The sequence below is a fragment of the Limanda limanda genome, chromosome 2 (assembly GCF_963576545.1).
Source record: "Limanda limanda chromosome 2, fLimLim1.1, whole genome shotgun sequence".
Lineage (NCBI taxonomy): Eukaryota > Metazoa > Chordata > Actinopteri > Pleuronectiformes > Pleuronectidae > Limanda > Limanda limanda.
Window position 1 is genome coordinate 8,860,119 of NC_083637.1, and position 22,335 is coordinate 8,882,453.

A 22,335-nucleotide genomic window follows, 5' to 3' on the forward strand; every position below is an offset into this window, starting at 1 on the left:
CTCTGATCCAACACCCCCCCCCCACCGCTCTCTGAGGACGTTATGCTGTCAGGCTGCATACCTGGAGAAGAATTCTGCCAATAGCGCTCTGCATCAGGCCGGTCGGGCGGCCAGACGCTTATCACACAGACCCGGTGGATTCAGGATTATATAATGGCCAAGTGGGCAAAAAAGATTATTAAGTGTTAAACAATGACCAGTCTGACAGGGTCGGATTAAACAGGAGCAGGCGACTGGCATCTGGTCTGCTCTGTCACGACCCCCCCCGCCCATGCTTCCTTTCTTCCTTTCTCCTGCTCTCATTCTGTCTGCGTCCACCTCTCACTCTCACACACTTTAAAGAGCCGACTGTGTTTTAACTTCCAAAGGAAAGACTCAACATCTTTAAATACTTGTACATACAAGAGTGTATTTGCAGCCATTTGAGATTCCATCCCCTCACTCCGGCTGCCCTCCCTCCCTCCCTCACTAATACCCTGCCCCCCCCCTTTCTATTTTTAATCATTTACAATATTATACAGTGAAACTTCTTTCTGCTTGATAGGATCTCGGGATGACGCACATGGAAAGCCCAGGGCAGTGAGACCAAGTAAAACCTAATGCTCATCCAAGGGGAACTTTGCATAACACATACTGTAGAGCTTACTGTAGAGCTGCAACTATTTCCCTGCACACACATGCATGAAGCTCAGATGTTAGAGAAGCTGGCTGGTGTCGAGAGAGGGTGTCGGTTTGAATCCCAGTTCGGGAAAAAATCCCAACATGGAGGCATGGAGCGCTCGCCTCAGCGTTCAAGGTGCCTTTGACTGAAGCACTTAGTCCACCATTTCTACTTAGTGTCCAGCAGTGGAAGACTGCAGTTGGACTCAGCAGCTTCCAGCTGTGAATGCGTCAGATTAGATGACTGTTACAGAAGGACACACAACGGAAAAATATGCAGGCTCACTCAGCCCCTCTCGGATTAAGCTTTTTTAAAAAGAAGGAGAAACAGACGGGCCGACCTCGTCATCTTTTAAATATCTCCTCCTTTATTTCTGTCCTTACTTTATAATTAACGTGTCCCAGCGGGCGGACGAGCAAGCGGCTCAGTCACAAAGCCTTGTCACTCTCCATGAGCCGGCAGGTTCCTTCAGTTGAATGGCATGTAGTGAGGATTATTTTGGCAGACACATGAATGCCACTTGGTGTGGCTCTGTGTCCCATTCAGCCGTATCAGACCAGTGTCTGGGCTCAGCAGGAGGGAGTTTATCACTCGGTCACAGCACTGTCCTGCACGCTCACTCCAGATGACTGCACCATTACAAAAATAACCGTTTCACTAACTACAGAGTGGTGGGGGGGGCACGTCAGACTAAATATAATCCAGAGGTTAGAGCGGTGCCTGTTGTCTGCGCGAAATTAGCAACGTGGTTCAAACAGCGCCAGCTCTAAAATAGGTGTTTTGTTTGATGATCCCGACTGCGTTGGGAGCAGAGGTGTCAGAATCCAGGAAGCACGTGTCCCCTCTGTCTGATCAACTAAAAACAGGAAGCATATTTCTCAGGAGACAACAAACAGCGAGAAAAGGTTTTGTTGTTCACAGGCGCAGGAAAGAGAAAAGCATCACCGTAAAATCTGTATTTCCTGAGACATTCACAGAGACACACATTTGTTCCTTCAGTCTGCACAAGAACCACATTCATCCCCCGTCTCCTCAGAAACCCTCTGTAAACTTCGGCTTTATGTAATAGCCAGTAGCTAGAAATGTTCTCTGCTGGATTTGTTGTGGAACAGCCTGAATCACTGCTCATATTTATGAGAAGGGGCATTTTTTAATCAGTCCCACGGAAAAGTAAGAAATACAGTCGTGTTTGTGTTCTGTAAAATCCCAGAGAAGTCATTTTAATAAGTCTCCTCACTTTGACATTCAGATAATTAGTAGCACTGTTAACATTTTCTCTATTGTTTTTTTTTAACAATATTTAATTTCCAAAAGATTGGAATGAAGTCAAGTGAAGAGCCTGCAGCACGACTGATACTGCAGATTCAATTATGACATCTTATTAAATTATGATATTTATACTGATCTCATTAATAAGGTTATTAAAGTGAATTAAAATGACAGTGTTATGTAACAGACAAGTTTATGATTTTATGATTCAAAGTTTCACTGTTTTCAGTCTCACTGCCCACAGCTTTGTTTTCAGCAGCAGGTAAATAACAATAAACAGTGTTTGTGAAAAAAATAACTACACAACACATGTACAGATTATCTTCAAACTTGGTGTGAATGTTAATTTGGAAGGTATCTTCAGATAATTAAACTCTGGAGCTGATAGGTCAAAGGTCATAGTCAAGGTCAACGGAAATATGATCAGGAAAAACACATTTTCCAATATATCTCCACAAATGTAAGAGGCAGTGTGAAGCTGATATTGATCAGAAAATGATTCCCCATCATATGATGTCAAGTTATTTCACAAAGACATGATCAGAAAATGACACGATTCATACTTAATCAATGACCTTTTAAAGTATCCCTATAGACAACCTATAACCTAAATAGATTGAAAAATAATATCAGCATATGTTAGGAATGATCATCATTATAATTCCACTAGGATGACAAGGCCATCTATTCTATCAATGCATGATCCTTTGCAACCGATAAGATCACAGGCACAATGTACAGCTTCCTTGGATTAACCAATCATTTGTCATCATGTGGTACAAATGACGTCATAATCACGTTATGAAAAAGTCCTCTCAGCCTGATTGGAGTATATACAGTAGAGGGAGTGAGTGCAGGGTATTCATAGCTCCTCAGATGCTTTACATCCATTAATAGATCTCTATCACGACCACGGGCTGTCGTTAAGGGCTCTTCCTGTGCACTGGAGTGTTGGAGTGTTGGTGACTCCTGCACTTTGTTTTACCTGCAGAGTTGTGAGAAAAAACAGGGATTCTGACACTGGAGCCTTTTCCTGCCGAGATGAGTCACGGTCACGGTGCGGAGGTACAGTACCGTCGTTCTCCAGAGGAAGATTATCACACATTCCTCGTGGCCTGTCACGTTTTGCAAAGTAATCAGTTGAGACCTACGCGCCGTCTCTAATGAGCAGGAGCTTAGTGCTTGAGATTTTCCTTATCACAGTATGCTTTGCTTTAATGACCCATAAACATGCCCCTCCCCCTTGGTGATTATTGTCTAAATGAGTGTATTTAGTCACACTTTCACACACTTTCACACATCAGCTGGGTTCACTCCAGCGTTCCCTGGGTGCCGTCCAAAAGCAATAGAGAATAATGCGGGAGGAAGTTCGATGTTCGTGGCGCTCGCTTCTCAGTGACCTCGGCTGAGCCCCGGTTTCTCTGGGGATATGAGAATAAACTCACGTGGCATGTTCGTATTATTAAAAAATAAATATATATTCCATGGGAAATATTGAACTGTGATAAGATGGGAGATGTGGGAGGATACGTGTGATATCTGTGCGGCTTTGGGACAAATCCTCTTTGCTGACTCTGCTGCAGCGTGGACCCAATATCTTATCATTTCCTAGTTTTATCGAGAAGATTGTTTTTCGCTGTGGCTGCTCTTCGCTTTGTGAAGTTAAAGTTTTGGAAGAATTTCATGGGTCATAAAAAAAGTGAATGAGGGACTCAATGGTTGTTTCTCTTATGGCGATGCTCATATTTCCTTCTATGCAGGCTGTCACCTTTTATCATCTCAGGAACACCCTTTATATCTGCTCTGAGCACCAGTGCTGTTTTTGACAATAGTGTTGCCCAATAATAGCAAGGTAATGATGGTCCCAGCATTTCTATTAAAAACGTGAAGTTATGTTCAGGTACTGTGGATCATTGTTAGACCAGAGAATGCTACAATCTGAATTTCCCGTCCTGACACAAAGGACAGATCCGATACCACTGTTTGATTAATAATATTTTATGTTTAAAGCAGCATTGAGCTTCACGTAGACATTGCTTTCCCTAACTTTGTAAAAAAAACAATAAAAAATGTTGAAACATGAATTATTCCCTGGGAGATTTGGTAAAAAAAAGGTGGAAAAATGTTGGATCTCACAGTGTTTCTCAGTTTTGTGAAAATCTGTCAAAATCCTGCCGACAAAACAAAAAAAAACAACAAACAGGCGGAAACACAAACTTCTTGGTGGAGTTAACAACACAAAGATAACATAATAACAAAGATTCTGAAATGATATTGCTGGCAAACAGCTGCTTATTTAAAGATCCAACAGAGAGATAGCATCTGTAACATTTAATCAAACTGTCTTGTTGGTGGTTTCTCTTTACATCAACACTCACTTTCACTGTCTATTGTTTACCCTCGATAATGAGAACCACTGGAGTGCAGCCACACGGCCTCAATAAACAAAGCGATGAGATAAGTGTGACGTAAAGCTGTGTTGATTTATTGTGGGTTTTTATACTAACCTTATACACATTACAAAGAAGTTGTTTGATTCATTGTTTATATCAGAAATCTCTAAATGGAGCTTTAATGTCAAGAACCAGGACTTTAGCCGCAGCAGGAAAGAAAAAGATATTCAAGCCTTCGGATGCATTTTAATTGAGTGGACAGCAAAAGAAAAAGGTTTCCTATACTGGCAGTTTGATTGGCCGCAAGACCGCTGCTCTGCTTTGACATTTGGCAGCCATGCATGCCATTTAAAGAGATGAGTGCTTATTATAGCTAATGATGAAATGAGATGTTGGAGGTACTGGGTGATCCCTGCCATTGTAGAGAGGAGGATGTGAAGACAAAGAGGAGTGATACAAGTGAATATATGGAGTGAAAATGTAGTGTAACATTAGTATTATCATATAATTTGATTTAGGATGACCCGGTCATACCTTTTTCTTTAGATAGACACAAAGATTCAATACGAAAGGGAGGAAGACAATTGTTTTTACCTCCACTAAAGAGGTTAGTTGTGTTGTTTTGTCTAATGGACCAGATGCAAACGCTACTGGACAGATCACCACAGAACTGAGAGGACGGATGACGGGATGGGTCGGCTCAGAACTATGAGATCTGACTGTCTGCATTGACGGTAACAACTTTATGGATGGTGTTATGGATGATAGTTATTCAATACAGCAGCAGAGTAAAAACCAGATCAAAGATCTCTTATGTTGTCATTTTTGGGGTTTATTTTGAAACTGTGGCAGGACAGATTAGAATATGGCGGCTGGCCACAGTGTAGATAATTAATGGGAATCACTGCTGTGACCTGGCTTTCAAAGGGACCTTCTAGTTTTCATTAGCAGTTGATCTACCAATCATTTCTTTAATGACTGTTTGTGTTCCACAGTTATCACTGTTTTCCAGAGCACAGTCTGATATATTCAGATTATTTGTTTTTCCGCAAAGCCTCAATTTGGAAGCTAAAACATGTGAATGTTTAGAAATGTTAATCTGTAAAAGATGATGCTTAAAGCCCGTCAGTCCAAACTGGAAACAATGAGATCATGGAGATGAGAACTGGAGCGGACAGAGGAGTGTGAGACAAACTGTTAAGTTGGTGTTGTCACAACAGAAAATTATCCCCATTTTTGTGGACAGGGTTGTGTTAAAAAGTGGAGTCTTCAGTTACACAATTCTTACATCACAGCACATTGTGGCCGACAGTTTTACATGAACTGGTGTGGAGACACGCCTCATGGCTGGTGAGACGCCCGCGAGGGGTTAGGGGGACAAAGTTGCCGGCGGTTTGCTAGCAGCTTTCCTGCTGAGGGTGAAAATGTTTCCAGGCCTGTTCATCAAATTGCAGTGAAACTCCAGAGTCCAGAGTGAGAGGCGTCTGAAAGGGAGCGGCAGACGCTGTCACTGACTCTCTGTGCAGAGGCTTTAAAGATCCAAAACCAGTTACTGATCATTTATTCATCATCCGTGTCCATTAATTCCACATAAATCAACCTGTCAAGGGTCCAAATTACTGCCCCGTGCTGTAATTTCAGACCAGGTCACTGTGTGGGTGTGGAAGTGTGTCCCTTTATTTCACAAAGAAATCCTCACTTCTTCACAGTTAATAAAACGAGTGTGGGAAATGGAATAAAGTTCAATGTTGAGTATTTCTCGGGTTCTAAGGTAGAATTTAGTTTTTTAAGGGTTCAACTGCAGGGGCTAAGGAATGAATGCTGTCAGGGTCCTGTGCTGGTATGTTTCTCTGCATATTATGGTCAGACCAGGTTCGGACTTCATTTTGAAATGATATCTGGGTGTGGGTCAGGTTCGGTCACATGGGCTGTGCCATCTACTTGATATTTTATACTGCACATTCCTGTAATCCGAGATAATACTTTTGTTTCTATTACAATATTTCTATTGCTTAACCTGCATTCTATTGGTATTGCTACTTACAAAAAGCTAGAAACATAACAAACACGATTAAGACGTAAGAAGACCGTTCCACCTTCAAAATGAAAAATGGACTAACTGTGCTTTTATTTGATTATCATCCTCTTGTGTTCACCATCTATCTGCCAACTTGGTCAGTGTTTGACTTCAGGCAGGAAACTTACAGATAGTTCATTGTATTTTGTAAACGGCTGCGAGCTGCGTCTGGAAATGAGGCTGATGAGATTGGAACCAGCATCAATGAAGCTGCGAGTCCTGAAACCAAAATGAAAACTTTAAAGATGCTGAGACACTTTGTAGAGTTGAGGGGAAACTGCAGCCTTGGGAGGATTCTCTGTGGATTTGATCTGAAAGCCTGTTCAACATCACATACAACCACTCGATCAATTATTAATGTAGAAATATTGATGAGTGCAACACAGAGTGGACGACATGAAAGCTCCTCAAAGCATCTTGACCGCCCCCTGGTGACTGGCTGCAGTACAGGTCATTAACCAAGTCTCCTCCGTGTTAGTGGATGTCACTTGAACCAAATGTACACGTTTAATGCATTCTTCTCAAAGATGGTTTCTTTTATTTTACTTAGCTCTTATCATGAGGTTGACATGTCATGATTGACAGGTTAGACTGAATCGTGATTGGCTGAACACATGTATGGGCGGAACCTTGATACAATGGCACCGCACCAACATAACTACATCGCAAACTCAAGATGACCTCATCTGCAACATGGCAGCGTTCATAGCTGGGATATTGTGTTTTGATTTCTGAATACTGGAGGAAGTACAGACATGTTGTCCAACTTTATTAACAGTCTATGGTGTAATCTTAAATGCTGAATATCTTATATTTACAGGTACTCGAATATAAGTTTTTTTATTGGATTACGTTTGAATAACTGGACTGTTGACAAAACAAGTAATTCAAAATGAATTGAAGGGAAACAGAAGGGAATTTTTCTCTGCTTTGTGAAAGTTGTATGGACCAAACAAGTTCTTGTTTTATTAAAAAAATATTGTCAGATATTATATTGGAAAATATTTATCCGCTGCAGCTCTAGTGCTGCTTGCAAGATTGAATTTGGTTTGTTTTCATATTCCCACAAATCCTTTAGGTTTAACTCGGCCTAAAAACGACAACAAACACAAGCTAAACACAGATACATCAGGGTCCATTTGTTCCAGCCCTGTAAAAATCTAATCAAACACTGTAGACGCAGCAATGTCTCATCATAGTAGTGGTTGTGTGTGGGTCCTCATTTATTCCAGCAGCTTGTTGGTGTCATTGTTGCAGATTATTGTGTCTGTGAGGGTGTGAGACACAGACTGCAATAGAGAGAGGTTGCATGTGGGCGGCTGATTGATGTCTGTCTCCGAACTGCTGTTTAGGCATGATGCTTATCTTCCTTTGTATTTACTGTCAGTTCATGACGCTTTCTTTCTTCCTTTCCACACACAAACACACACACACTCTGTTTAAATGAACTTTTGATCTCATCATCATAATGATGGGAAAAGGCCGCACAGGAAGTGATGTGAAGCTGAGAGACACATGAATGTGGAGAATGCTGGCGTTGCAAATGACGATATTGGGTTTTTGATATAAGGATTAGTGAGAGTGTGACATTATGGCTGCTATGACTTTGAAACAGAGCTGTAACATTCAGTAAAAGGAAATTGGAAGCCGTGTCCAAAGCTTATGCTTAGTGACACTCATAATAAAATGGTCAGATAAGCCTAACGACAGCAATAAAATACTGCTCATCTGCTCAAAGTCCTCAAATTTATGAAGATGACGTGAACAAAAAATGCGGAAAGAATCCCAGCTACGGTAAAAGGAGATTACATTGAGCTCTCTCAGATCAATTGGGGTCAGATAGGATGACGGAAATAACTGCTGCACAAACTAATCATATATAATGAAGCTCAACAGATGTTAAAGCTCTAAGTCTGACCTCAATTTTCCACGGGACCTGCAATGATACGTCAAAATACACAAAGGTTTCGCTTGTTTTAGGATCGTTTCAGAAAACTCATTACACGACTCATTCGTCACGGAAAACTGTCACACCCTTTATCGGATAAGCAGAACATCGGTTAAGATATGTTCCGTGGGTATTAACAGTTGCACAGCTGACTGCTAACAAGTAGAGCTGTCAACCGGGTCACGTCACTGATTGGTCAGAAGATCTTACCCCATGTGGACTGACATTGCAACTGCATTTACATGTGTGGTCAATGAGAACAGCTCCAGACGTGGGTTGGTCCAACTCCCGAAAAGTGAAGTCAGATAATCTTGATCGACCCCTTGTGGCTGGCTGCAGTATAGCTCATGAGTCCCGTCTCCCCTGTTAGCATATGCTAAAAATAAAAGTACCCATTACATTTTTAGTTTTTTTTACGTTTGTTTTCGATTAGAGATGACCCAATACCATGGCAACTGCTGTTCTGGCGGCAGAGGTGATTCCTTGGAAAAGACCATTTCAGTTTTATCCAGGTGTAACGAATATACTTAAAAGACGACTGTACTTTTAATTAGTTAATTGACGCTTTAAAAAGTGGTTGATCGACATGACACTGCACTTCTACCGGTTTTTAACTGTCCCTTGCTATGTGCCTCTTCCAGAAGTTGGTTCAGATGTGTGCTACGTGTTAGTGGAGAAGTGTCGTCCATCTTCACAGTCTACAGTTCACATCCGTCCCCAATGGCTTTGCATGTATATGGACCTGGATCTCTGTAAATGGGATGTCACAGGAGCTGAAGGGACTTAGAGTCAGGTTGTCGTTCTCTGTGGATTTGTTTGCATGACACCTTTCGAAAATATTGATGAGTGCGACCTCAAAGTGCAAAAAGCCGAAGCGGATGGTCATCACTCACGTTATCTGTTGAACGTGGAGAAATGTTTTTTATCTAAGCTGCGGAGACGGATGGCTTTGAGGTAGTGATGAAAACACTGGATTCATGGTTTCCACGCTACAAATAATTCACCCAAAATAAGATCCTGAAGTTGTACAGCTGCTGTCATGAGAAAGTGGAGCAAACAGCACACACACACACACACACACACACACACACACACACACACATTCACAGATACACACACAGCATCAGCTGTGCAGTGTGATAAGCTCCTAACTCCCACCATGTATAAAACTGCCTCCACAACCACTGTAGAGAATATTAATAGTTAATCAGAAATAACTTCTGCTCCTGGCATAAAAATATACTATTGCGGAGTCTCCACTGTATTTAAATTACATTTTATTTAAATTATGAGGGGAAATTATAGGTGGGGATAAACCATATTTCACAAAGGTATTAGTGCAAGGGTACATTTCCTTTCTCTAATTCGTAGTTAATTTAATTTTGACCACCGTCAATCCATCCATTTTCTGTATCTCCTGAAGGATCAGATCCCAGTGGCAGCAGGTCTGGCTAAACAGTCCAGATGTCCTCCTCAGCAACAGTTCCCAGCTCCTCCGGGGGGAAACCTGAGGCTTTCCCAGGCCAGATAAATAATCTCTCCAGCATGTTTTGGGTCTGCCCCGGGGCCTCCTCACAATTGGACGTGGCCTGAATACCTCCGATGGGAGGTGGCCCGGAGGCATCCTAATCAGATATCACTTCAACTGTCTCCTTTCGATGCAAAGGAGCAGCGACTCCACTCACAGCTCCCTGCGGATATCACAGCAGACACTGTATATATCTCTAACGCTGAGCCCTTCTGCTCAGTGGAGGTAGCTCTTTTCATCTGCTTGTAGCTGCAATCTCAGTCTTCCAGTCACTACCCAAAGCTTGTGGCTGTAGATGGGAGTTGAAGCTAAGATCCACGGGTGAATCGAGAGGTCTCCTTCCACCACAGCATCCTCCTCAGCCAATCCATATCTGCCTGTCATACTCCTGCTCATTTCTACCCTCCATCGTGAAGAAGACTTCGAGATACTTCAACGACTTAACTTCGTTGTCTCTGTCCCAGCCCGAAAAGAGCCGCCCGGCATTTTCTGGTTGACGACCGACTGAAGCCTAAAATGTGAAGGTGCTGACTTGTTGTAAACAACTCAGCGAGGCTCCCCGGCTCTTTATAGTTTCATTTTATTTCAAATGAACCATAATGTCTCCTCTCATTTACTTTTATGTGGCCGCTTTGAAAATGTGAGACATTAAATAAGACTGGTCGCCTTCTTCAAAGCCAATTTATGTGAAGGCACACAGGAAGTGAGGACATTTATATCTTTTTTATGCAATGTTAAAATTGGCTTTTCATAAAAGGACTAAACGCATTTGACCGTTTCTCAGGGAGGACGTTGTATCAGTTTGGCCCAAAACCTACTTCTGAAGGTTTGTTTATAATCTCTATGACCAATAAAGTCAAAGACATGTTCATCATTTAAATTAAACCATTTATTGTGCATATTAAATGCATAATTAATGTTCTCAGATTTGTAATTTGGAACATGAATATCCCGGAGTTTACAGTTTCTATTGTACAGTAAACCTTATGACCTTGAAGCATGATGAGTGTGCTCATTTCATAATGAGTGGCAGTAACTCCTCATTAAAGACTCGCTTCCCAGGGACCTTAATGACATAAATGGGATCAATTCAATCTACTGACGGGATCAAGCTGCTCGGTAATTGCAAATGGGAATCCAAGCACCCTGTAATTGGTTGCTCTATGTGTGTGTGTGTGTGTGTATGCATGTGAGCGGTGTGTGTGTGTGTGCAAAGACAGTAAACCATCCTAACGTTGACCTTTAGGGAAATAGAGAGTCGGCTCAAACTCTTTTATTAAAATTAAAAGATGCTCAACTTGCAAGCGAATAAAAATAAGTTATGATATATTGTGGCTGATTCACAACTACAATATTCCAGCAGTGGAATATTGGATTTTAAGCCTTACGGCGCTCACCACATTTGTTGTGAACTGTCCCCATGGCAACACACTATTCTTATTTGACTGAATACTAGAGGAACTGGCTCTATTTGTGTCCCAATCTTAGGTACAACTGTATTTTTCTATGTACCTCTGTCAAGGAGGTTCTTTTTTCACCCCTGTAAAAATTGGCTAATTGGTTGGTTGGTTGAGTGATTGGTTGATTTGTCCAGATCTAGCGGATTTAAATGTGCTTCCAACTTCTGCAATACAGATTAGGTCTTGATTTGATGATTTGACTTTAAGGGGATGTGGTGGCAGTTCTGGTCTCTTTTAGGATTTTGCTGTTTCTTTCTGACAGTTATCTGAGGTCACTGATTTCAGGTCCCTTGGGCACAAACACTAGATCACTAGATCAGATATTATGCATCGTCAGACTTCCGCTTATCATTTCAGCTATCGAGGGAAAGTACCAAAACCTCGAGGCTCTTTGTCATCCACAGACCTGCTGGAGCTTCAGCACAACCAGGAGCAGGGTTGGAGGTTCAAACTTCATGTGACCATCTGAAGACAGTGGCTCTGTTCATCTATACAATAGCCCTCTTGTCTGCAGTGCTCAATGTCTCTTATGAAACTGCTATGACTTTTTGTTGTCCTTCAATTTTTCATGAATATTTACTTTGTCTTAAGGGAAATGAAGCAATATGTGCTTTGGTTTCCTGTCCTCGTTTGAGTTGAAGATCTGCTGAAGCTTGGACTGGTTCAACATGACAATGAGGCAAAAATTCAGAGTTGTTGTTGTTGTTGTATGAACTGCGATTTGAATTGTGACAGAATGGAGGTTTTTATAGGACACAAGGTGGAGCACAATCAGTGGTTTGGAGTTTCTGTGTGGGTGTGGGACGCAGTTGTCGTCATAACACTGTATTCAAACCTATCCCATGTTTCATGGTTGAACTTTAAGTCTGTCTCCCCCGATCTGGGTCAACCCATCAGCCCCCTGCCACGTTCTGCCTTTCAGACACTCCTCCACTCAGACTGGAACCACCTGTGGAAGAGCGAGGCGCGAGGGAAGAGGCTTTTCTTGTGCGGACAGGTGGGATAAGAACCACATCACAATTCTGTTTTCAGCAGATAATTTGTCTGAATTGAGTTTGATCGTGTTGCCCTTCCATTCTGCTCGTCCTGTGATTGAAAGGACTTTCACACAGGAAATTAAGTTATTCATGCCGAACTTGTTGCCCTTATTCTTATGGTTGTAATGTTGTGTGAATGTTTGTACGGTCCTGTTCAAATTGGCTGTGAGAGTTTGGCTTTTGAAAGTGGGTTCGCTTTGAGAACTGTGAGGGAAAGAATCTTTTGGCGCTACACTAAGCTTCACAAAACACAGAGTAGAGACACAGCAGAATGTGTTCGTTGTGCAGAAGTAATGTGTGACATTGTCTGGTTTTCTCTGACACACATTTAATACCCTGCAGGTGTTTTTACTTAATACTAAGAAATCTGCAAATCTTGTTGGATGATTTGACATTTATATCCAAACAATTACTGAAGAGCAAAGGGATTAACTGAAAGATCTGTTCCCCTCTAATTTAAGTTAGAATCAGTGTAGGTGTAAAGAATAAACAAACCTTGTGATGGTGCCGGCAAGTGATCGCAGGCCCTTAGTAAGTTGATGTTTTTTTGTTATTTATTAAGATGTTTACAAATTCAATTCAATCTTTAAAAAGCCGTTAACAATACAGAAAATATGTTAATTAGTAAGTATATGTTTTCATATAGTAAAAACATATTCTTAATTCAAATATTATATATTTTGCTGTATTTGGTTGTGGTTAAACTGTAAAATATCAAGCCTCGGTTACAATTCTTTATCATCTTAGGAATCATAGCCCATTTTTAAAAACATATATTGGCTCATATCTTGGTTTCAGAATTGTTTGTATTCCATGTTGTATCGGCATTAAAATCCATATCATTGGGCTCTGTTGCTTGCAAAAGGAGTTAATAATGTCACAAAGCCTGAAGTGTGCCTGAAACCAATTGATGTGTTTGTGAAAGGAGTTGAAAGCACTCTGCATTCCAGCATCAGCAAAACAACCTGCACTTCTCTTATTCATCAAATACCTTCATTCACAAAGCACTTAGCTGGAGATAAGTGTTTCTGCTTTGTCCCTGCTACTCAACGTCCTTTAGTTTGCTCGCGGATGATAAAAGGAGGAAGGCGCTGCAGTGCACACAAGTGTATGGATCGCATTGATGTTTCGGGGAGCAGCTGGAGAACTGTAAGTCTGAGCAGCAGGAGAGCCGTGGCCACATTGTTCAGCCGACCCACACCCCCCCCGAGGGGGTCGACGGCACCGGACCCCCCACACGATGACCCCGTGTCCGCCCGCTCAGTGTGATGGAAAGACGACAGAATGATCCGGGACCAGAGATGACAGCGCTGGTGTTTAACAGAGACGGAGGAGATGCAGATGCTGTTACATTTCACGCCTGCTCTCACAGGTTAATTCTCTCCTTTTATTACCACTAGTGCCTGACACATGACGAGTGTGTAATCAGATTGACAACATGACATTGGACAACTTGTCTCGGGGGCTTTATCTGGAAGACGTGACTGGTCCTGTCAGGCTGTGTCAGGCCACCAGCTGTGGGGGGCTGGCTGACATCCAGTGTGACACCACCCGTGGTGTTTTGTCATCTCTGCTCCCTGACCAGAGAAAGTAAGCGTGGCGGACAGGTATTTTCACAACACATGATCCTCAAAATTGCAGCGGCGGCTGTAGGAACAGAGCCCAGTGAAGTAGAGATTGAGAGAACTTGCGTCTTTTGACGAGATTGGTCCTTTTCGATCGATATTAAATCCGCTGCCGAAACCCACAGGACATCCAAACATCATCAAGAACAACAGAAGCTTGTTTATTTCCCGTAATCAGAGCAACAAACTTGAGATGTGAAATGCACTTCTGTTTAAAACAGGATAAAGGACGGTGTGTGTCTTTAAAGGAACGTCCTGTCCGATTGGAAAACTTTCTGTGTCCAATAAAATAATTGCACATGGTCGGGATAAATATTCTCTGATGTCATGAGGTCGGAAAAAACAACAGAAATAAAAAAACAGGAATATTGTGCTGTCACGGCTGTTCGGAGGATTCTTGTCCCGACTCCCACTCCTCTGTGTACGAGCGTTAACTGTGGTGATTAACACTTGATTCTGACATTTAAATATTCTGCAGGCTACTCGGGGCCATCTGCTCGCCGAGCGCAGCCCCTCGTGCTCGCTGTGAACTAAAATCAGGCTGACGGTGCATTCTGCCGCTTTCCACTCCGCTGTTTGGCTTCGTACATCCCTTTGCAGAGGGGGGGGGGGAGGGCACTTGAGGTCAGTTTTTATAAATCCCCTTTTCCTCTCCTTCCTCACACCAGGGGTGGAAGCAAACCACTGGCGCCTGAATCCACGTCAGAGGCGCTACAGACGCTCCGTCAGTCATGAGGAAGGTTATCGATGGGTTTTGTCCTTTCCACGTTTTTGTTATTAATGTGCTTTACGTTTTGTGTGTTTCTGCTCTCGACTTGGTTCCATGAGAGAGCTGGGGAGATTAAAGCTGCCGAGAGTCTCATCCCCCGAGCCTGTCACTGGCTTCATTCATAAACACAATATCCGCAAATCCGATAGTGACCCAGGGATATAATCAGTCTGCTTCTTCATCAGGCTGCCTCCAACTCCCTCCCTCTCCCTATCTCTCCGTTGTTACTCATTTGCCTTTTTCTTCACCTCCCTTTCCCGCTCCGCTTCTCTTCCTCTTTGGATTATTAGTAATACAGTTCAAGCCGAGTTCCTTCGTCACCTCTGTTTGTTTTGTGTGCATTTTGTCACATCTCCTGAGCCGCCATCCTATTTCTGCCGGATGGATTGCCAAGATAATCCGATTTGGGTTTTTTTTTGTTGTTGTTTGTTTGTTTGTACTCTCTCTCCCTCTCTGTCGTAGCTGAGAGATATTTCGAGCGAATCCCAGGAGACTCTTGCCGCAAAACAGTCAGAAACACAAAAAACACATCAGATGAGTCCTTTCATCACGGGCTCATCTTCGGCACGGTTAGTGATCGCTGAGTCATGTACGGGCCCTCGCTCCGCATTAATGATGAAAGGAAATCCGCGGGAAGAATTTCTTGTCTTTGAAGCAAAGCAAAAAGTGCAGAGAGGTGAACAAAAGAAAGCGGCCGGCTCTGTTTTTAAGTCGCAACAACAAAGAACGACTCGAGACACAAGGTCGCGCTGGCAAGGTCACTGAATATGTATCAATCAACTAAAGTCAGCTGGGTGTGGTGATTCGTTTCCTCTCAGTCACAAATAAGATTCCCCAAGTGTTTGACAAAGTTTGGTAGTTCCATTCAGTTTTCCGGAGATGGTCCTAATCTACTTTTTCCCCCTTTCTCTCATCTTTGGATCCATTTATTTTTTAAATCCGAGCAAATTTGCGCATTTAGATTTGGCCGCCGCGGCACTTTCCAAATTAGAGGTCACCGAGAGAAACGCCGCTCGTCCGTTGCCGTGTAATGGTTGAGGAGATTTGATCAGCTCCGGGGAAAGACTTTCACATCGCCTGAAGGATATTGCAGTCATTGCATTGCGGCTCGAAAGGTGTCCTTCAATTAGAGTATGCGACGGAAAGTGTTTAGTGGGACTTTTCCTCGCCGCTTTGTAATTGCTGTGTGTTTTTCTGTCCGGTATTTAGTTTGCTGCCACGAGGGAATTCAACAAATTAACTGAGGTTGCACAAAAACACCTCGTCTCGTCTTCCACGTTTTGCACAACACCGGGCGTGAAAATACCAACGCAACAAAATACATTTCAAGGTCAGGAAAACAGCTGCTGTGGAAATAGAGCTGTATTCATATTGCTGGGGTGGTTTCTCACACATTAACATCCATTAAAATGAGCGTTCTGCAGTGTGTTGCCACACTAAACAGAACTGACATGCTTTTTCCTGCACATTCATCCTGACCCCGGGAACTTCCCCTGACGAGGTATGCAGTCGGATTTGACTTCTGACCGCGGGTAATGAAATGCTTGGTTCATTAGTGCAGCCGGGACAAAAGGCCACCGAGTCAGAGACGTCTCTGCCAGCTGCTAACCTTCAGCACATGGCGCCTGAGACTGTTCTCCACCAGAGAGGCTGCCTACTGCTTGAAGTTGAACTCGACGCCCACGTTCTCTGCCGCTCAGATATTATCCCAACTGTTTTAAGCATGTTAAGAAATCACCTGCCTAACAGCTGGTGTACAGGTGTCTGCACAGACCGACTGTAGGTTGACGTCTTTCAAGAAATCTTGCTAAAAATGATCCAACTATTAATTAGTGGGTTGAAAAGATCAAGTTCTGAGCTTTTTTTTATTTTTTTCATCGCCACAAAGTTTGTTTGTCAGTAGGATAACACAACAACTCCCACGGAAACTGATTTCCGCAAAACTTTGGTGGAGAAACCAACCGTTGAACTTTGGGGCGGATCAAGATAGATTTTTTTTCCCATTAACATTAAAGGGGTTGTTTTGACATTTGGATTTTGATGAAAAAAGATCTAACATAAGAGTTTTTCCAGTTTGGTGCAGATCCAAATAGAAATTCATACCTAGGGGATTAAATGGGTTTTGAGGTCTTTACTTAACTGAGTGTTATTCTAGTTTCAAACTTGTTTTGTTAAGGCAAAGCTCAAATATAAACATACAGTTTGAAGATTAAATCAATTTTCATCACAGCTCCTGAACTGGGAAGTTTATAGGACCAAAATACCACTTTTTGATTTGCATACATATTACCTAGAACTGATAATAGTGTGGTATATACGCTGTGTATAGGACCTGAGAGACTTTTGAGGTGGTATAAATCCAGGCAAGGATAACACAGTTTAATGTCACAGCAAACTGAACGTCCGGCCAATATGAGCGTCGGTCAAAGAGGTGACAGCGTATTAAAGTTTTGCTGAGCTGGCACATTTTGAATGACAGCACTCCGAGCAGCACTCGCCGGGCAACATGTCAAAAACACTGAGGGACGGCACGGCTCTGAAAACCAGCGTGACTCCGAGAGACGGCTGGCTGTGCAGTCTGCAGGAAGCAGCTCTTCACAGCTCTGACAGGACGGGGAAGAACAGAATGCAGCCGAATGTGAAGCCTTATGTTGTGGACAGTTTGTGTTCCCACAGGAGGAAGAAAATGTGTTGATGAATTCAGGATCCCACTGATTAAATGTAGATCAGTTCTTGGCTTCAGCTTAATTTGGGCTAATGCCCAATTGCAGGAAAGAAGCGTATAATTGATGCATCCTCTGGCTCAGCCGGCGTTCCTGTGATATCTCTGGGGAAGGTCAGCGCTGCAGGAGGAGCTGACGAGTAAATAAAATCCACCCCGATCAGCGAGTGATGATAGCAAATGGAATGATTTAATCTCATTTCATAGGACGATATGAAGCAAGAAGGAGTCGCCTCTTTTTACCTGATTGGATTTAAAAGAAGAGTTTGTGAATGGAAAAGAGCCAAGAGGTGGAGCCCATGAACAAGAGATTGAAGACCAAAACAAGTAAATAATAACTGCACTTGGGCCAAGCTCCATATCAAATCACAGCCCCCCCCTGTGTCACCTCAATGGCTCCAGGACAAGAAAGAGACTGTCCTCGTGTGACCCAGTAAAAGCCAGGCCTTAAATCCCTTTAGAACATCTGTGGACAGACGCTTCACTTTCAGCTCGTGAAACAATTCTTATCTTTCAGGCTGATGGAGACTATCTCTGCAAAATATACATTTTAAGTATTGTATATAGACGGATGCCAATATTTCATTTCCTGTACATCAGAAAAACAATTCCAAAGGAAAATGTTTTGTCTCTATCGCCCCCAAAAAAGTAATCTCCATTTTCAGATTATGTTGCAGCACTATAAAATGTGGTCAGTGTGGCTGTGTTCAGTTTTAAGTAGTTCGCCCGTCTGTGTCGAAAGTCGTCGGGAACTACAGGAGCGAAATGCTGCTTGTACCTAAATCCTGACAGAAATTGGTTGAAAGTGTGAGGTTGCAGAAACGGAAGGGACACAGCACCAGGCCTTATCTCTCCTCGAGCCAAATGAAAACTCAGGGTGATGCGTCAATCACAGGACTAGTCACAGTGACGGGAGACAGAGAATAGGAGTCCGGCAGCTAAAAGGACCAGCTGCCTGCAAGGCCTCTCTCACCGTGACCTTGTCAAGGTCGAAGCTGCTTAAACGGAGAGATTTGAGTTTCACATCCTGTAACCGGGTGAAGAACATTTCATTTGGCTTCGGCAGCTGCAGCCGGACGTCACACGAATCTCCCACTTGTTTCTGTCACATTGACTCACAGCAACTCTTGACCCTTTACTCTGTAACCTCAACCACAAACACTACATCCCGAACCCCAAACTTTATCAATACCCAAGCCATGAAGGTACTGCAGATATTTTCAGACCAGATATTTCCCCCATTGTTTTCAAAAAAGCGTGCGGCAGCAGAAATTAATCTGCGTCTTGCTCTGAGGAGATTGTAGAGATATGAGATGCACGTAGTTCCCTTCTGACATGCAGGTAATGCATCAAATCATCTGTGACAGGATGTTGTCACATAGGTAAAACCGAATACAGGCTCGTCATTAGACCTTGTTATATGTCGCTCGCTATAATTCATGCCTGACATCTCACTGATGTTTAAGTGACAGCTGTGCAAATGACGTGTTGCTGCAATTTAACATCCTTCAATATTCTAATGAAAGGGCATTCAACGGTATGTAATTGCTGAAATGCGGAGCTGTGTCTAAAAAGTGGCGCAAAGAGCATAATGAGATATTTGAAGCACACGTCATGTATTTCACTGGAGAGCGGCTGAAGCTGCCAGTCGCTGTCCGTCACTTCTCCGTGTGCAACAGGGTGTTCATGTGTAACCTTCACTGCACTGACCCGACTGTAGATCCTGTTCAGGCACAGTGTGGAATCCTCGCAGGCAATCAGAAGGGCGGGGGGTTCCCTCCCTTTCATTATTCAGCGACATCAGAAGGTGATAATTGGTTCACACACGCACACATTCGTACACACATGAAATCACCGAGGGGGAATCTACCGAATATTTGTACTTATTCACACAGGCAGAGAAATGTGCAGATGAATTCCCTCTCAACAGCCTCCAGGCTCTTTATTCTGGCTTATGTAACAAAGTAGAAACAAAAACAAATGGATGCTCTCTAAAAGGCCTCGCTGGTGTTTTTGCATGTTTCAGCACATTTACAATTCATGTGCACTTGACTTACCGCCAAACATTTTCCAAAAACATACCGTAGTCTTTTGTGGATTCGGATTTTTGCGTTATTTTACAATGTCAGTGCGGTGAGAACATGACGACCCTTGAAACTCGATTTAGTTCCTAGTGCAGAGTCCGTTCTAAACCTGCCTGTTTGGAATTGGATGTTTGTTTGACCTGTGGTGATGCTGGTTTCAGCTTTGTCTTCCCGAATCTGTAAAAGTGACCTGCAGTAATTGAGCCGTAACAAATAAAGACCAGATGCTGGACTCAGAACTGTTCCCCTGTTTATTCAATATTGAACATACTGCACAGATCGGCTCTGGCATCATCTTAATCCACACTTATGTCCGACTCATCATCCCATCAGCCTCCTGCAGGAATTATCTTCTCCAATTTAGACACCTGCACCCACATGGACATTCTAAAAACAGAATAGCATCTGCTGTTCCAGTATTTAGGCCTCAATGAAGCGCCTGGCTGCGCTGAATTAGCGCTCACTGGAAGTTCCTGTTGCAGGAATGCACAAGATTCTTTTCGCAAGATTCCGCAGCCTTGGGAATGAGCGGCCTTGTTTCTCCCAGAAAGAAAGCAAACTGTCCTCCAATGATTTGTCCAATTGGCCTATTTCATGCTATTAATCAGAAATGCAATTCTTCAGACCCTACCCACCGAGCTGCGTATCACTGGCGTGTCCAAACACTGCACTTCATTGGGCCATGCTTACAGATGCATGGTTCTCAAATATGCATTACAGATTTCAGGAATTAGTAGATATACAACACAGAGCACTCTGCAGTTCCTTCAATTACTATAATTTGCTTGAAATCTTGTTTTTTATGTATTTTTTGTCCATGTTGTTGATGTTTTGTCCTCTGTGAGTCAATCCTTGTTCCATAACTTTCTCCACACTGTTACAAATGGCTGAAAGTAAATTTGATGAATCGGAGCAGAGCAGCGGTTCAGTCCTTTTATCCGACAGATAACTCCAAAATGAACAATTTGGCGTTCTCTCTGCACAATCCCTCACGCTCTCTTTATCGCATTCATTTGGATGAGCAATTTGCTGTCAGTGACTCACGTCCTCCCTCTCTCTCTCTCTCTCTCTGTGTGTGTCTGTGTTTTCCGTCTGCAGGGAACATCTTCGTGGTGAGCCTGGCAGTGGCAGACCTTGTGGTGGCCATCTACCCGTACCCTCTGGTCCTCACCTCCATCTTCAACAATGGCTGGAACCTGGGTTACATGCACTGCCAGATCAGCGGCTTCCTCATGGGCATCAGCGTCATCGGCTCCATCTTCAACATCACCGGCATCGCCATCAACCGCTACTGCTACATCTGCCACAGCCTCAAATACGATAAACTGTACAGTGACAAAAACTCTGTGTGCTATGTGCTGCTGATCTGGGCTCTGACTGTGGTGGCCATCGTGCCCAACCTGTTTGTGGGCTCGCTCCAGTACGACCCGCGGGTTTACTCCTGCACCTTCGAACAGTCGGCCAGCTCGGCGTACACCATCGCAGTGGTTTTCTTTCACTTTATTCTACCCATCATGATTGTCACCTACTGCTACCTGCGCATCTGGATTCTGGTCATACAGGTGAGGAGACGGGTCAAACCCGATAACCGGCCCAAGCTGACGCAGCATGACGTCAGGAACTTTGTCACCATGTTCGTGGTGTTTGTGCTCTTCGCCGTTTGCTGGGCGCCGCTCAACTTCATCGGCCTGGCCGTAGCAATCAAGCCGCAGGTAGTGATTCCCCTCATCCCCGAGTGGTTGTTCGTGGCCAGCTACTTCATGGCCTACTTCAACAGCTGCCTTAACGCCATTGTGTACGGCGTGCTGAACCAGAACTTCCGGCGCGAGTACAAGCGCATTGTCGTCTCAGTGTGCACGGCTCGCATCTTCCTCCAGGAAAGCTCCAACGACGCAGGGGAGAGGCTCAAAAGTAAACCGTCCCCACTCATGACCAACAATAACCAGGTCAAGGTGGAGTCGGTCTGAGGAGAACTGAGAGGACACGAACACAAACATATTCAAAAAAAAATACATGAGTGGGAAAAATACCAAATATACATTTAAAACAGTGTCTATCCTCTGGGCTGTTCACAGACTGTCACGCTGTACGGTGCTATCTGACCTCTGAACAATCACAGTAAAAACAGGGGTGCATCTTATCTTTGTCTTTTATCAAGCACTTTTGTTTGACTCTGCAGTATCTGTAGTGCCGTAAAATATATGACGTTGGTTTTGTTTTCATGTTAACAGTGATGATATAAATGTATCATGCATTATATTAAGTATTTATTTTGTATGAAATGTCACGTAGGTATATGGTGAGATATATCAGGTTACGGTTACATGAAGAAAGGCCACTGTGTTAAAAAAAATATATTCTACTCAACATTTTGAAAATAGAAGGAGAAGTTTATAAATGAAGTTAGTCGATTTTAATAACCTCATTTGTGACTCTGTAAGACTAATTAAGTGCAAGCAATGTGGGTTGCTGCTGTCTTATTATATCCTGCACTACCGTCCCTTTCATCCGGTGGAATATATATTTTGGTAAGAAAGATATCTCTCTCTCTCTCTTGCCACTTTGTGAGCTCATTATAATGTATGCATGAATATCAGGAATTGTTCATATGCAAAATAAAAATCTGATATTGATGGGAGGATGTGTTTCAGTCCTAATTTCACTTTTTGAAAAACTGTATTGAGCCTGGAATTAGATTAAATCCATGTGGTGTGTTTTCATAAAATGTGATCGGCTACCTCAGAAACTTATTTTATTAGGTG

The 22,335-nt window shown here is 43.0% G+C and overlaps 1 protein-coding gene across 1 annotated transcript in view; it reads left to right on the forward strand.

Annotated features, from left to right (window-relative positions):
- Nucleotides 1-22,175, forward strand: part of mtnr1aa (melatonin receptor 1A a) — a 31,214-nt gene extending 9,039 nt beyond the window's left edge. The window contains exon 2 of the mRNA XM_061090129.1: nt 20,672-22,175. Coding sequence (XP_060946112.1) covers nt 20,672-21,540 — 869 coding nt within the window. The 3' untranslated portion in view covers nt 21,541-22,175. The remainder of the gene's footprint in view (nt 1-20,671) is intronic.
- The last annotated feature ends 160 nt before the right edge of the window (nt 22,176-22,335 follow it).